Source organism: Phacochoerus africanus, chromosome 9, assembly GCF_016906955.1.
Source record: "Phacochoerus africanus isolate WHEZ1 chromosome 9, ROS_Pafr_v1, whole genome shotgun sequence".
NCBI classification, from domain to species: Eukaryota; Metazoa; Chordata; class Mammalia; order Artiodactyla; family Suidae; genus Phacochoerus; species Phacochoerus africanus.
This window is the reverse complement of record NC_062552.1, coordinates 40,331,573-40,347,259: the sequence shown is the minus strand read 5'-3', so window position 1 is coordinate 40,347,259 and position 15,687 is coordinate 40,331,573. Positions and strand designations below refer to the sequence as shown.

The window sequence follows — 15,687 nt, the reverse complement described above, 5'->3', positions numbered from 1 at the left end:
CATCCATAATATGGCCTTGAAACTGAGGCACAGAGTGGTTCAGAAACTTGCCCAAGTCCACAGGACTAGTAAACACGACAAGCTGTGCTCTTGGCGGCCCTCTTCTGAGGTGGGGTTTGAGAACGTGGTCACTGTAGGGACAGGTGACAGACCGTACAGCGGGACTAGGGCTTCAAGGATGTAGGAACAGGAGTTCCCATCGTGGCTCAGTGGTTAACGAATATGACTAGGAACCACGAGGTTGCCGGTTCGATCCCTGGCCTTGCTCAGTGGGTTAAGGATCCGGCATTGCTGTGAGCTGTGGTGTAGGGTGCAGACACAGCTCGGATCCCGTGTTGCTGTGGCTCTGGTGTAGGCTGGTGGCTACAGCTCCAATTAGACACTTAGCCTGGGAACCTCCATATGCCACAGGTGTGGCCCTAGAAAAAGACAAAAAAAAAGAAGGATGTAGGAACAGATAGGGACTCGCTGAGGGAGGGGATGCTCCCTGCTGAGTCCCCGCCCCAACTTTGCTTCCTCTGGGAGTCTCTCTCTTCACTTTGGGGTGTTTATGTGTAAGACGTGTGTGTGTGTGTGTGTGTGTGTGTGTGTGTGTGTGTGTGTTCCTGGCGTTGTGGGACAGGCCCCGCCATGGGGTGCATCCATCTCTGCTGTGACCTGTCTCCCTGTGACCTTCCAACTCTCCCCTTGCCTGTCAGGAGCCTGGGGGCCCAGAGTTCTGAGCAGAGGACACCACGTACCTGCTCGCAGCCTCGCACCACGCAGCAGCAGAGGTGGCCGCAGGGCTTGGGGTTGATCATGGTGGGGACGTTGTCCTTGCTTTGGAGGTTTGTGAAGTAGAGCTTTCCCCGCTCAGCCTTCTTCCTGTGGAACCCAGGTGTCTGGTCACCCACCGCCCAGCTCGGTTGGCTGGAGGGTGGGGAAGTGGCCCAGCTCTGGGGTCATGGAGTCCCCTCCCCAAGGACAGGGGCCAGGTTGCTCTAGGGTTTGTTAAGGATGCATGGTCCAGACACGTCCCCAGCCCAGGATCTCCCCACCATCCCTTGAGGGCAAGAAGTTCTTCCTATAGTCTGGCCTAAATTTCTCACACTGTGGCCGAGGAAGAGTATGTCCTCAAATGGAGTGGGGACAGTGGGTCCCTGTCTTCTTGCAACAAACTCTAACCTCCAGGCCTTGCTCTTTCCAGAGCTTGACTCACTAGCCCTCCAGGGGTTAAACTGAAATCAAATGTCCTGGGAAACATGGGAAGGGGAGCCTGGCTCCTGCGTGGCAGCCAGGATGCCCTCCACAGTGGATGGGTGCCCTGGGGTGTTGCCCCCCCTCCCCAGCCCCATTACCTCTCTGCATCGAGGAACATAAGGCGGGCCACGTTGTAACACGGGCGGGCTTCAAGAACCGTGCAGTTGGGGTAGGCCTCCCTGAAACACAGTCCACCGTCATCTTCTGCAGTGACCCTGCCCCCCTGCCCCCCACTCTCTGTGACCGCATCACCTTCAAGATACACAGCCCCTATTCAAGCTCCCTCTTTCTGAGTCTGCAAAAACAGCAGTTCCCTAAAGATAAAACTTTAGGAGTTCTCTTCATGGCTCAGCAGTTGACAATCCCAACTAGGAACCATGAGGTTGCTGGTTCAATCCCTGGCCTCACTCAGTGGGTTAAGGATCTGGCGTTGCTGTGAGCTGTGGTGTGGGTCGCAGACGCAACTCGGATATGGTGTTGCTGTGGCTCTGGTGTAGGCCGTAGCAACAGCTCCGATTCGACTCCTAGCCTGGGAACCTCCATATGCCACAGGTGTGGCCCTAGAAAAGACAAAAAAATAAAAAATAAAATAAAAAACAAAACTTTAAAATTCCTCCTCATGTTTATCTGAGTGGGGGGTGGGGTGGCGCTGGGGACGTTGTCATGGCTACGGTCTGACTCTTGTCTGGGGCTGTAAACTTTAAGTTGAGAGAAGCTGTTTCCAGCCATAGTTGGTCTCTTAACCTGGTTCCCAGAAGACTTGGTCACAGTCCAACACTTGGCTGTGACCATCAGCTGACCCCAACCAACCCACAACCCTGGTCTACGGAATGATCTTTGGCCCAAGACCAACCAGAGGTTGATCCTGAAACCTGACCCAAAACTGACCTCTACCTCTGGCTAGAGACGGATCCTTTAACCTGACCCATTACCCAGACCCAAGACTGACCCTCTAACCCTGACCTGAGATTGACCCCACCTTGACGTGAGACTGACCAGATGGACTCTCGGTACCTGGCGGGCTCGAGGGATGCTTGCAGGCTGAGTGGGGGAGCGCGTTCTTTCTCACCCTGATCACACACTGCTCCTTGATCCTAAGGCCTCATCTAAACTGAGCTCTGTTGGCTTTTTTTTTTTTGAATTTTTAATGAAGGACACACTAAATGTTAGAGATGCATGAGATATGGTTCTAAAGAAACAAGACGGACCATGCAAACTCATGAGAATTTGCAAACTTAAATCTGGGATGGGAATATTGAAAAGCACTTCTCAGGAAGTTCCAGACTTCTCTTCTGACACTGTTGGTTGCTCAAACCATTTTAGCGCTCCTCTTTGGAAGGGCCTTCTCCCCTGTGTCAGGCTGAGCCCTCAGTTTCACCTGACTAATCTCTAATCCCCTAATCCCCACCACACAGGTTCCCTGATTTTGTGCAGATATCCCTCGATTCTGCTGGGTCAGTCTGCCAATCCAGAAAGTCCCAGACCTGGACCCCAGACCCTGCCCAATACTGACGGGGAGCCAGGTCTATGAGGACACGGGCTCCTGCTCAGCACCATGTACCCAGGCCTGGGCCAAGAGCCCGCACATAGTAGGTGCTCAATAAGCACCCATTATGCTGTCCTGAATGAGTGGTTCAACGAATGAATGGTTGTTTTGACTGTTAATTGTTTTTTTCTTTTGGCTGCGGCGCCCTGGAAGTTCCCGGGCGAGGGATTGAACCTGTGCCACAGCAGTGACAATGCCGGATCCTTAACCCAATGAATAATTTTATTTATTTATTTATTTATTTATTTATTGCTTTTTTAGGGCTGCACCTGCAGCATATGTAAGTTCCCAGGCCGGGGGGTCAAATTGGAGCTGCAGCTGCTGGCCTACACCACAGCCACAGCAACACCGGATCCAAGCCACATCTGTGACCACAACTCCCGGCAATGCCGGATCCTTAACCCACTAAGCAAGGCCAGGGATCGAACTCGCATTCCTCATGGACACTATGTCAGGTTCTTAACCCAATGAGCCACAGCGGGAACTCCTTAATCAGACTGTGTTCTAAATGAAACCACAGACTGATCCTTGAAACAGACAACCTGGATTGTGAGCTCCTCAGACACTGATGGGGCCTGGCTCTCTGTCTCCCTGGCATGAAGTACATAGTAAGTGTATAACACACATCTGCTGAATCAGCGGATGCTCATCTCCAGGGTTCGCTCGCTCACTGTGCTGGGGGCTCTGCTCTAATGTCACCCTCTCAGAACGCCCCCTGCCCACTCCGTCGGACATAGCAACCCTCCCTGACCCCTCTCACTCTGTCCCTCTCCCTGCTGGTTCTCTTCCTAGCACCTACCCCTACATGACACTGTGTCTATTACTACCTCAAGTCCTTGTCATCTGCCTCACCCCATGAGGATGGAAGGAGAAGAGGGCAGGGGATTTTTCTTTGTATCCTGCCACATCCCCAGGCTCCTGCTCCTGTGCAGGCACATAGCAGGTATTAAAAAGACACCGTTAGGAAAGCACTTGCCTGGACAAGCTGCCAGCTGATTCTGCTTGGACGGTAACATTAAGATGTCACCTAATTCGGAGCACAAGCTGTCCTTAATCCTGACCCAGACTGCCCCCTAATGCTGAGCACAGCTTGAACCCCAGATGGGACCCCAAATCGTTCTCTCATACTGATCAGTGATTGAGGATCTAATTGTGGCTGCTGTTCTATAAACTGTATGAGGGCGGGGCTTGTTTCTAGTTCATTTATGCCTGGTGCACACAAGGTGATAATAAATGCACATTGAATGAAAGAGTATTTACCCATGAGCCAGTCATTCTCCGTAACATGGGAGCCTGGACTCTGACCCCAATTCCATCCTGATCCAGAACAACAAGTGACCTCTGATCCAGGTCCACTGATCTCACTAAATCCTGATCTTGCCTACAGATAGAACCCCGATACATACCACCAACGTTGCTAATCAGGACCACCGGCCAGTTTCTAATTTTTTTTTTTTTTTTTAGCATTTTAGGGCTGCACCCGCAGCACATGGAGGTTCCCAGGCTAGGAGTCGAATTGGAGCTACAGCTGCCAGCCACAGCCACAGCCCACAGCCACAGACCGAGACGTGTCTGTGACCTACACCACAGCTCACGGCAATGCCAGATCCTTAACCCACTGAAGGAGGCTGGGGATCGAACCCGCAACCTCATAGTTCCTAGCAGGATTCGTTTCTGCTGTGCCACAACTGGAACCCCCCCCCCCAGCTCCTAATTCTTTTTCTTTTCTTTTTTCTTTTTATGGCTGCACTTGTGGCATACAGAAGTTCCCAGGCTAGGGATCGAACTGGAGCTGCAGCTAAGGCCTATGTCACAGCCACAGCAACAATGGATCCGAGTTGCATCTGTGACCCAAGCCTTAACCCACTGAGCGAGGCCAGGGATCAAACCCACACCTTTAGAGATATCAGGTCTTTAACCCACTAGCCACAGTGGGAACTCTGCCAGTTCCTAATTGTGACCTCAGATCAATCCCTGAGCAGACCGGGGACTGGCTCCTGGAGTTGGCTTCCACACTGCAAACCCCTGCAAGCCTGATGGTCCTTTTGTCATTTTTATAGTCCCCAGGCCACCACCATGGCTTAGGCTCAACAGTACCTGAGATTGTTTGCCGAGTGGACAGATGGATGCACGATAGGCTCCCTAATCCTGTACACAGATTGCTCTGGCCCATGAAGTGCATATCCTGCTCACAAGACACACTTCCAGCTCAAAAGCACCTCGGAGAACCCGCAGCCCAGGCCCTCCTAGGCTCCCTGAGAATCCACTCAAAGCCGAGGCGCTTCTCCCTGCCAGTCTACACACGAGCTCTGGAATCATACGCATGATTCTGAGACAGAATCATGTCCACACCTCAAGGGCCTGTGGACCTTGGGGCCACAATCCATGACCTGGTTCAAGTCCAGGAGAGACCCAGAGGGCTCCTTTCCAAGTGTGTCTCCTGTTCTCTTAGGGGCCTGTAAGTTCAGCCCAAGGGCTAGATTGCCTTGGAGTCAGAGAATTCCTCCTTAGCCTAACCTGCAGCCCACATGGCAGCCCCAGATGCTAGAGAGAGGCATGTAAGGATGCTTTTGGAGCTGCAAGGCCAAGAGGGGGCTCATGGATCCTGGGGTTGGGGTAGGGGAGCTACTCACTCAAAATGCTTCTTGATCTTCTCTGACTCTGCGTATTTGGAGATTCCATTGATGAAGAGAGTCCGCTTCACCTGTGGCGAGAAGGGGTAGGTTTACCTTTCTGTGGCTCAGAGAATGCAAGGAGGGGTGGGGAATGCAGTGAGCAGAGAGGAGCAGACAGGGGTGGGAGGGGGCCTTGGAATAAGCCAGGCCCAGGGAAAGCTGGGGGAGTGTTTCTAATAGAAATCAGGCAGTGAGCAGAATGAAAGCCCCCTGGCTCCTTGCTCCCTGGAGGGTAGAATAGGGGCGGGGTTGGGGGGTGGGGAGAAGGAGGTGCTACTCTCAGGTCCTCTGGCCATATGGCCCCAGCACAGTGGCTGGCATGGAATGGGCAGTTCAGTACTGGTTTGAAGAATGAATACAGAAGGAGAGGGACTATATGACCTAGTTTATACAAGGAATCTAAAAAAAAAATGATACAAAGGAAACTTATTTACAAAACAGGAATAAACTCACAGAGAAAACAAACTTATGGTCACCAAAGGGGAAGTAGGGAGAGGAATAAATGAGGAGTTTCAGATTAAAACATATACACTACTATATGTAAAACAAATAACCAACAAGGTCCAACTACACAGCACACAGAACTATATTCAGTTATCTTGTAATAACCTATAATGGAAAAAGATCTAAAAAAGAATATATATATATATAGAAAAATCGGAATCACCCGAAACTAGCACATCAACTATATTTCAATAAAAACTTAAAAAAAAAAAACCCAAATAGAAGGGGAGGGACTAATACTCCCATAATATCAACCACAGCTGTTTCCTGCCCCAGTGCCTTCCATGCTCGACCACACCTCACCGCTCCCCGCCACTCCATTCTCTCGTTTCACAGATGAGGAAACTGAGGCTCGTGGGGGTAACTAAACTGGCACCATGAGGGCTCCTGAGCTGCTGAGCCAGGGTTCAAAGCCAGCCGGTCTAACCCCAGAGCGGTCGCCCCTGAGGACTCCGGCAGGTTAGGAGGGGCCTGAAAGGGGCGGGGCTTTGGGTGGGCGGGGCCGGCTCGCTCCACGCACCAGGTCGTCCTCCTTGTAGCGCATCTTGGAGGTGTGTCTGCGCATGCTGTAGACCGTGAGCAGCAGGTACAGGAAGGCGAAGGAGGTGTGCAGCCATAGAAGGTTGTTCCTGGAAGGGCAGAGGGGTGCGTGGAGCCACCAGGGCGAGAACACTCTGACACCCCAACATTCTGGTGGGTTTTTTTTGTTTGTTTTTTGTGTCTTAGGGCCACACCCGCGGCACATGGAGGTTCCCAGGCTAGGGGGCGAATGAGAGCTGTAGCCACCAGCCTACACCACAGCCACAGCAATGTGGGATCTGAGCCGCGTCTGCAACCTACACCACAGCTCAAGGCAATGCTGGATCTTTAATCCACTGAGCGATGCCAGGGATCGAACCTATGTCCTCGTGGATACTAGTCGGGTTGGTTAACCACTGAGCCATGATGGGAACTCCAACCTCCTGGTGTTAATTAAACCCTGGTACAGGGTCCCTCTAGTGTCACTGGTCTTCTGTTCCCCCCCACCCCCTGCAGGGTGGGCCCCCACACCTCACATCCTCTAGATCCCAAGCCTGCTCCATTCCAACTGAAATGTTCCCAAGAGGTTACCTCCTCATGCCCTTCCCACTGGCTACACTGCCCTCCAACTGCCACCAGCCAGGCCTCCCTGGCCTGAGGCGGCACGCCTCTCTTTTTGATCTGGCCGTCTCTGTCTTTGTCTCAGGCCCTCACGGCCCCACAGCCATCAGGGTCCCAAGGTCATCTCTGCAGCCTCAGCATCTCTCCTGGGAACACTCCCCTTCTCCTCCCTCCCAGTTATGGCCCAGACTCTGGCCACAGACCCAGGCCTCGCTGACCAGCTTCCCAATCTTACCCTGATTTCAAGTTGGCAATGGTGGTTCTCCCGAAGCTGTAGGCATTGTTCTCTGGGAGAGGGGGGAAGAAGAGGACGACAGCAGGGTCAGGCTATGTGCCCTCCCGCCCTGGCCCACCACGCCCGTCCTGGTCCTCACTGACCCAGCAGGTCCCCTGAGAAGTTGACGGGCAGCACGATGCCGACGGAGAGGACACCCACGACCACCAGCAGCCCGATGATGTGCCTCTGGAAGGACAGGTAGTGCACAGCGTCGCCCCCACATTTGTCCCGGATCTCGTCGTCCCTGCAGGCACCAGGGGACAGAGGGATGTGGTGAGGACCAGGCTCACCTGCCCTCGCCCACCCCCAGCCCACATCCACCCTAGCCCCGCTGGTCTGGCAGCAGGATAGGGTTGCAAGGGGGGGCTCTGGGTCCCCCAATTTTCTGGGAGAGGAAGGAGGAGCGAGGGAGAGGGAAGGGGAAGGAGAAAAAGGAAGGATGCAGGGAGAAGGGGAGGGAAAGGTAAAATAGAGAGAGGAGGAGAGGGATGGGGGAAGAAAGAGAAAGAAAGGGACAAAGAGGGAAAAGAAGGAAGACTGCAGAGAGGAGGACCAGGGAGGACCGGGGAGAAAGAAAAGAAGAGAAGCATCTGGGACAGGAGGAGGACGGTGGTGGCAGAAGAGGCAGCGGCGGGAGGAGGTGGGTGGTCAGGAAAGCAGTGGCGCCTTAGGGGTGCTGGCCAGGCTGTCAGACTTGGAGAGGGGCCCGGCCGGGCGGTGCTGACCTGTCCGGCTTCCTGCCTCCCTCAGGGTTCACTGCCTGCCTGCGGCACTCTGGCTCCATCTCCTGTCCGGCTTCCTGCCTCCCTCAGGGTTCACTGCCTGCCTGCGGCACTCTGGCTCCATCTCCTGACTTCAGCCTGCCGGATACTGGCTCCTGCCTGCTGCTGGCTGGCTGCTCCCAGCCTGCCTCTTGCCCCCTACCCGCTGGCTGCATGGAGGCTCTGGGGTGGCAGCGCCAGCCCCTGCTCTCCTGGGGCGGCAGGGGTCGGGAGAGCTGAGGGCAGAGAGGGCCCCCCAGGCAGGGGATCGCACAGGAGACTGTGGAGGGGGGTGTATAGTGAGACTGACTGGGGGTCGGGGGCAGGCAGGGGCCTGGTTCCCTGGAGTAGGGAGCAGGGTGCCGGGCTGGCTAGGAGCGCTAAGGCCCTCAAAGCTTCTGGCCTCTGGACTTTGTAGGAAGATGACAGCTCTGAAGTTTCTCTCTGTTTCTCTCTTTCTTTAGAGCCTGGAGACGGTTCACTTACTTTATCCTGAAGATGGCTGTCAGCCAGGAACAGAAACCCTGGGGAGGGGACAGAGGGTCATCAGCCGGAATCCCCATCCCACCAACCCAAGCCTCCCCACCACTCAGGCCCGCCACAACTGCCTCTGGGCTGGGGCTCACCTTGTCACAGCTCCCACAGCCCCCCACAGAAACTAGCTCGTCCCCACAGAGGGAGAGAGGAAAGGCGCCAGCCCTTGGAGAAGAAACAGGACCAAGGCCAAAGGGGGTTATCTGTGGATTCCTATGCCCAGAGTGCCGATCCCCACAAACATCCGAGAGGCCAGCAGAACTGGGAGAGCCCTTCAGTCGTGTGGGCCGGGGGCGGGGAAGCAGAGGCTCGCAGTTCTAGGAAGGGACCTTGGGACCTGTGGCTAACCAGAGTTTGTGATGGGGCTGCCAAGGACAGAGGGGTGGGCCACGATCCCTGAGGTCCTGCCACCTACCTTGTAGAACACCCCAGGGTGATCAACCCAGGGACTCCTGCTCTCAAGCCCCTAGGCTTGTCTTCAGAGACCACCCCCCTCTGGGCAGAGTAGGGCTATTCAGGGGAGAGTTGGGTAGAGAGACCCTCCCCCAACCTCCTATAGGGAGAAGGTGAGGTATAACATGGGATGGGAGAGAGAGGTGCCCTCCAGCCAAGATGCAGGACTGGGCTACCTGTTGCCAGCATCACCTGAGTCTGGGGACCACTTAGGGTGGTACCTTTGCTTTGCCACTTACCAGTATGAGTCCAACTCAGGAAGCTGGCAGGCTGCTTCCGCTATGGTGGCCACAGGAGCTGCCGCGCTCAGGGCCCCCAGCCTCAGCTGGACTGACCCGGGCCACCCTAGGGCCTGAGGATTAGAGTCCTAACCAGGGCTCTCACCCTGGCAGAATGACAGGGGGCCAGGCACGTAACACCAGAGTATTGGATCTGATGTGAAAAGGGTCTGGGGTCTGCTCTGCATCACCAAGTACAGGTGCCTCATCTACAGGGGTCCTGCCCCTCAGCTCCCTTCTACAAGGAGGTCAGTGGGCCCCATGCAGCCTGGGGCACCAGCCTGCAACCTCCGAGCAGCACAATGGATTCTGTGTGTTCTGCTAGGCGGGCCTGGAGGGCTTATTATCTCTTCTAGAACCACGTCTAAGGAAAAAGAGATCCTTGGGATTGACCAGTGGAGGTGGGCAAAGAACTCTACAGGGCACATGACATCTGGAGATCAGGGGTGATCAATTTGTGTGTGTGTGTTTTTTTTTTTTTTTTTGCATTTTAGGGCTACACCTGCACATATGGAAGTGCCCAGGCTTGGGGGTGAATCGGAGCTGCAGCTTCCAGCCTACACCACAACTCATGGCAACGCTGCATCTGTGACCCATTGATCGAGGCCAAGGATCAAACCTGCATCCTCATGGATACTAGTCGGATTCATTTCCATTGCGCCACACCAGGAACTCCCCTATTTGTGCTAATCTGAAAGCTGCCATGGGAGACAGAGCCAGCGGTTCTGGGTCTGGGGGTTACCTTCTGGCTCTTGGACAAGCACTGCTCTTGCTGGGAAAGCCACACTCTTTAGGCCTCTGCCTGTATCCCTGGAAGCTGGAGGCTGCTGAGCCCACCTGCCCTGGAGGAGGGGGTGCTGAGGAGTTAGTAGGGTGGGGGAGGCACTCACATTGTCTCTTTGGTCAAAGTCGACGGAGCTGGAGACAGAGGTGAGACGTTCGTAGCGGTCATGACTGTCCCCGTGCATAGCTGAGGCCACACTGGGAGTGGGGAAGATGAGAGATCACAGAGCCTGGTGAGTCTGAGCCCTGGGGCAGTGGGGTGAAGTGTGTGTGGGGGGGTCCCACTTCAGAGCTCCAGACTAGGCACAGGAAGCACAGAGGCAGAAGCCAGGAGGAGTGGCTGCCCTCTCCCTCCTTCCTTAAACCCGCCCCTTCCCTTCAGGGGACCAGAGGGACCTGGGAGCACTGATGAAGGGCTCCAGACAAAGGGTGGGGAGACTGTGCACCCCTCGGAGGCAGAAGGGCCTGCAGTTCTGGAGCTGTCCAGTGGGGAGTGGGGGAAACAGAGCCACCACTAGGCACTGGGCAGTGGTGGGGGTGGAGGACAGGCTGGACCCTGAGAGCCCCACCCTCCCTCTTCCCTGACCCCAGCAGCTGCCACAGCTCCAGCTGTCCTATGACAGAGACACGGTGATGGGGCACAGAGGGCAGCTTCTCTGGCAGCCCCCCTCCCAGGCCTCCAGAAGGGGTGAGCAGGGCACCCTGCAATGGGAAGAACTAGCTGTTAGAGGGCAAGAAGCCACTGGAGACGCCCCATCTTGTCTCTGCGACCAAGAGCGTGACTGTCCTGGGGGTTTCTGGGAGGAAGGCTCCTCCGCCCCAGCTAACCAGGGCCTCCAGGCCTCCAGGCCCCAGGAGGGAGGCGGAGGGAGGGATGGGGGAGTGCGGCAGAGACAAGCTGGGGAGCCCCCTGCTCTGCAAAGCACACCACCTGCGTTAATCCGAACATGAGCCTGCAGAGGAGAAAACTGAAAAGAGAAACCGCAACGTGGCAGGAAGAGAAGAGAAGCATGAAAGAGAAGAAAAGGGAAAGTTGGTTTAGTGGGATGAGGGGGCTGGTGCCCCACATACTATTCCTGTTCCACTCGGTCCCTCTCCTGCCGCCGGCGCCTGGGGACAGAGAACAGACAGGGTTAGCGGGGTGGGGGTGGGGGTGTGTGTCTCTGGGGACTGGCAAGGGATAAAGGCCCAGCTGTGGGCCCTCATGCCCCCATGCCTGCTCTGGGAGTGGTCCCTCCTCATCCCCCCACCAAGGAGGATGAGAGCACACTGACTCCCCTCCCATCCCTGATGAGTGTGGACATGTGTGTGTGCGTGTGTGTGTGTGTGTGTGTGCCTGTGTATAGGGCTAGGGAAGGGTCCCTGAGCCTTACCTGTCTGCATCTGTCACCAAGGCCAGCCGCCCATAGTCCCAGGCCACCTTCCGGAGGATAGAGAATAAGAACAGCAGTGCCTGAGGAAGGAGGGGTAGTTGGCAGGAGGAAAGACTGCCCACCCACTGGACTAGCCTGGAGGGCAGGGTGGAGGGGCAGGATTTTTGTTGGAGAAGGGGATGACTCTGGCTGGGGTGAGTGGTCGGAGGCTAGGCTAGGGCTGGGGGATGGGGAGTCCCTCCTGCAGGGAAGCCTGGGGAGCCAGGGGTAGCTGGGAAAGTGGTTGGAGCTGCAGGTGTTAGGCAGCTATGTATATGGTGTGGGTGCCAAGGGTGGAGGGTGGCGTGTGGGCACTCACAAGGAAGCACATGAAGTCCAGAGCCAGCACAGTGGGGACGCCCCCAAATGGCAGGCCCTGCAGGACGGTGCTGCGGATGCGGGCACTGTAGCAGTAGTCCTTGGGGTTGCTGTTGTTGAGGGCCGTGGTGCCCAGTGTGGCCAGCAGGAAGGGCAGCATGGCTGCTACTGCCGCATGGTCCTCCTGGGCAGAAGGCAGAGCAGTCAGCTGGGCTTGGTCCCTGTCTCCCTCACAGTTCTGCTCATGGCTCCAGCAAGGTGGGTGTGGGAGGGGACAGTGCCGGCAGATCACTGGGCTGCCTGGGTGGGTGGAAACTCTGGCCTCTAGAGATAAGGGCCTGGAGAGCAGAGGGTGGGTTGAGTCACATGGATTTACCTTCACTGGTTCTTGGGCTGCAATGGGCTGCAACCCCACCCTGGGTCTGGGGAACTCGGCCCAGATCTGGACTGGGGAGACTGGTTTTTCTGAGCTGGAAGTTGTCCGTGAGTCCCTAGCATTAACCTCCTACCACCTCCATGAACACACACACACACACACACACACACAATCTTGCGCGCGTGTTCGCTTGCTCGCTCGCGCTCTCCCTCTCTCTCTCAACAAACACAAACTTTCTGTCTCTATCTGCTGCAGAAGGCAGAGCTGAGCCTGAGGGAAGATGCAGAGGGTCTTAGGTCTGAGGACCCAAGGGGTCTCCAGGCCAGGGAGGCTGGGTCATGAGTCAGTTACCTTTTCTACCCCTGTTAGAAAAATGGCATGGTTTTATTTGCTCGGTTTTCAATTCTGGTAATCACTTTCCCAGGACAATTGGCTTCAAAATATGATGTTCAGCTTTAGAGTTGTCCCCCTGTCCTCAGAATGGGGATCTGGGGATGGAGTCAGAGTGGGAAGTCGGTTAAAATGCAGGGCTTCTGGGTTTGCGTGACCTGCCTCGCCTGCCCCAGTCACACTTGTTTACCCTCATTCCACGGCTGTGGCAACAGCTCCAGCTTTCTCCCCTCTAGCTTCTTCACCTTTTTCCAATTTTCTTTGCACCTGAGGGATGAGGACTACAACTCCCATAGTGCCCTGCTCCTGCCCCTGGAGCAAGGCAGGCTGGGAATGCCATGCCCTGCAGCAAGCTTTTCCATTGGCAAAGGAAGGGAGAGTGGGCGGGGGCCTCTTAGCCCGCCCAAGCCCCCTGCAGCCAGGGTAGTGCCCACCGGCCTGGTTCCTTGCCACTGCTAGGCTGTCCAGCCCTCACCAGACCGGGTGAATTGGCGGGGAGGAGGAGAAAAGGAGCAACCAGCCTGGATGCCAGGGTTCTGGAAGTGCCTGGGGACCCATTTGGGCAGGGCTCTGGGGAGGCTTCTGGGGCGGAGAAGTGTGGCCGGGACATTGGTGCCCCACCCTCATCCTACTGGAGGGCCCCTGGGGGCCCCCTTCTGCTGACAACACCGAAACTCTCTGCCTTTGGGGCAGGGGTCCCCGGGGAAGAAAGGAAACCAGACAAAGAGAGAGAACAACAATCGGGTGACTGCAACTCTGAGAGCGAGCAAGCTCCCCCAGCTCCTTGGGTGGGCTGGTTTCTGCTACCCACCAATCCCTGATTTTCTCCTGCTTCTTTCTAATATTTCAACTGCAGGGCAAGAGGCACCAGCTCTCAGATGGAGGGGAAGCTGGGGTTGTTTGTGTGTCCCTTGGTCCCAGGGAGTCTCTGAAAAGCCTGGGTTAGAAAGGCTAAGGGAGTAACTGCCCTGTATGTTACGCTTCTCTCTTCCTTTTCAGCCCGAGTTGCCTTAAACAACAACAACAATAAAATCCTCATTAACTTAGTAATTGTGGCAGGTGCCATTTATGGAGTGCCCACTATTTCAAGAATACACACGTTTTCCATTTAATCATCAACACTTGGGAGTTAGATGTCATTGCCATTTTAAGATAAGGGCACGGGGCTCAGAGAAGTTAAGTAACTTTTCCAGTCACATTGCTTATAAAACGGACCGAGGGAATCAAACCTAGGTCAACTTGTTTCTAGAGTTGTGACACTTTTCAGGGATGTCGCTGCTTTTTTGAGGGGTCTAGAACTGGACTCTGAAGAGCATGGAAGTTTTGTGAATGCTCATTACATATTCTCTGGCTAGAGAACCCCAGAGTACTGTGAGCATGTATGTGTTTAGGTGTGTAAACTTGTGTGGATGTGTGTGTGTGTGTGTGTGTGTGTGTGTGTGTGTAGGTGTGGGAGCTAGGTAACTACATGGCAGTTCATGGACATGAAGAGAGCTGTTGATCTCGAAGTGGGGGTGGGTATGTGGGTGTGTCTGGGAGCCTTGGGATGTAAACACGAGGTGCACCAGAAGAGGTTAAATGTAGGTATTGGTATCTTGGGGTTGTGCTAATTGGGGGGGGCTCTATACTAGTCCCCCTCTCTTAACTCCCAACTCCAGTCCACTCCAGAAATCAACCCAGCCCAGACCCACTCCTTGCCTATTTCTCTCCGAAACTCCAAGGCTCTACCAGGCCAGAATGTAATAGGTACAAACCCCTGAAGCAGCAACCTCCCGCCCCCCATTCTATCCTCTCCACTCCAAGGAAGGTGGGACATCTGGGGAGCTCTTACAAAGGGGACCGGGTAATGTGGGTTAGAGTCCAGGTACAAGCTTAGTAACTGAAAACACCACGTCCATCTGCTGCCTCCCTCTTACAGTCGCAAAACACTCACTCCTCCACCACGAGAAAGGCAGGTCACACTCCCCATTTTACAGACGAGGGAAATGGACCCAGGGAGGAGAAGCCACTCAATGGAGGTCACAGGGCAGGAGAGGGTGGAGCCAGGGCTGGTGGCTCAGCTTGCTGACAGGGTTACTCCAAGCTCTTAATTGTGGAGGCGGGGTTGCTGGGCTGAATTTCACCCAGGGCAGCTGCTCTCAAAGCCTCCACTGAGAGCAGCTGAGAGGAGGCAAGAGACTGAGGCAGAATGTTTGGGGGAGGCTGGGAGGGGAGACCAGTTCATCCACACCACAGGGTTGCCCGAGTCAGTGGCATCCCAGAATTTCTCTAGTCTGACACTGAGGCTTTAGCTGGAAGTTATGTAGAGAGAGTGATGGAGGATTTTATTTCTAGCTAACTGAAGGTTATTTTTTCATCAAGAAATGTGTGCATGGGAGCTCCCGTCGTGGCACAGCAGAAACAAATCCAACAAGGAACCATGAGGTTGCAGGTTCAATCCCTGGCCTCACTCAGTGGGTTAAGGATCTGGAATTGCCGTGAGCTGTGGTATAGGCTGGCAGCTGTAGCTCCGATTTGACCCCTAGCCTGGAAACCTTCATATGCTGCATGTGCGGCCCTTAAAAAAAAAAAAAAAAAGTGTGCATCGTGGGGGCGGGGAAGAAGCTATAAGCTATAAGTTTTTTTCTTACAGAGTTAAATGGGGAGATTTAATTTAGGGTTTGTAAAGGCAGTGTGGTCTGCTGGGAGGAGATGAAGATGGAGGCTAGCTCTGTTACTATGTAACCTGGGCCTCAGTCTTCCAATCTGTAACAAAGAGGTAATAACATCCCTGCTTCGCCCCTACCAAATTCAGAGAGATGGGTAAAATGTATCCACGAATGATAGAAGTAGTACAAAAAAGGAGTTCCTGCTGTGCCACAGTGAGTTAGGGATCCCAGGTTGCCTGGGGACTTTCATATGCCATGGTGGCCAAGGTAGTAGGAAAAGAACACATTTATCAAATATCTATTTAACTCATACTTTGGGCCAAGCACTGTTCTAAGGGCTTTGCAGATGTTAC

At 54.7% G+C, this 15,687-nt stretch overlaps 1 protein-coding gene across 3 annotated transcripts in view; it reads right to left on the bottom strand.

Moving 5' to 3' along the window:
• Positions 1-15,687, bottom strand: part of TMEM63B (transmembrane protein 63B) — a 32,662-nt gene that overhangs the window by 8,210 nt on the left and 8,765 nt on the right. For 2 of the 3 annotated variants that reach the window (XM_047797815.1, XM_047797816.1), the window contains 11 exons: positions 11,922-12,104; positions 11,564-11,643; positions 11,262-11,300; positions 10,298-10,388; positions 8,629-8,666; positions 7,483-7,625; positions 7,340-7,391; positions 6,485-6,593; positions 5,419-5,489; positions 1,338-1,418; positions 741-864 (listed from right to left, as the gene is read on the bottom strand). In XM_047797815.1, the coding sequence (XP_047653771.1) occupies positions 741-864; positions 1,338-1,418; positions 5,419-5,489; positions 6,485-6,593; positions 7,340-7,391; positions 7,483-7,625; positions 8,629-8,666; positions 10,298-10,388; positions 11,262-11,300; positions 11,564-11,643; positions 11,922-12,080 (987 nt within the window). In that variant the 5' untranslated portion in view covers positions 12,081-12,104. The remainder of the gene's footprint in view (positions 1-740; positions 865-1,337; positions 1,419-5,418; positions 5,490-6,484; positions 6,594-7,339; positions 7,392-7,482; positions 7,626-8,628; positions 8,667-10,297; positions 10,389-11,261; positions 11,301-11,563; positions 11,644-11,921; positions 12,105-15,687) is intronic. The other variant, XM_047797817.1, reaches the window with a different exon arrangement.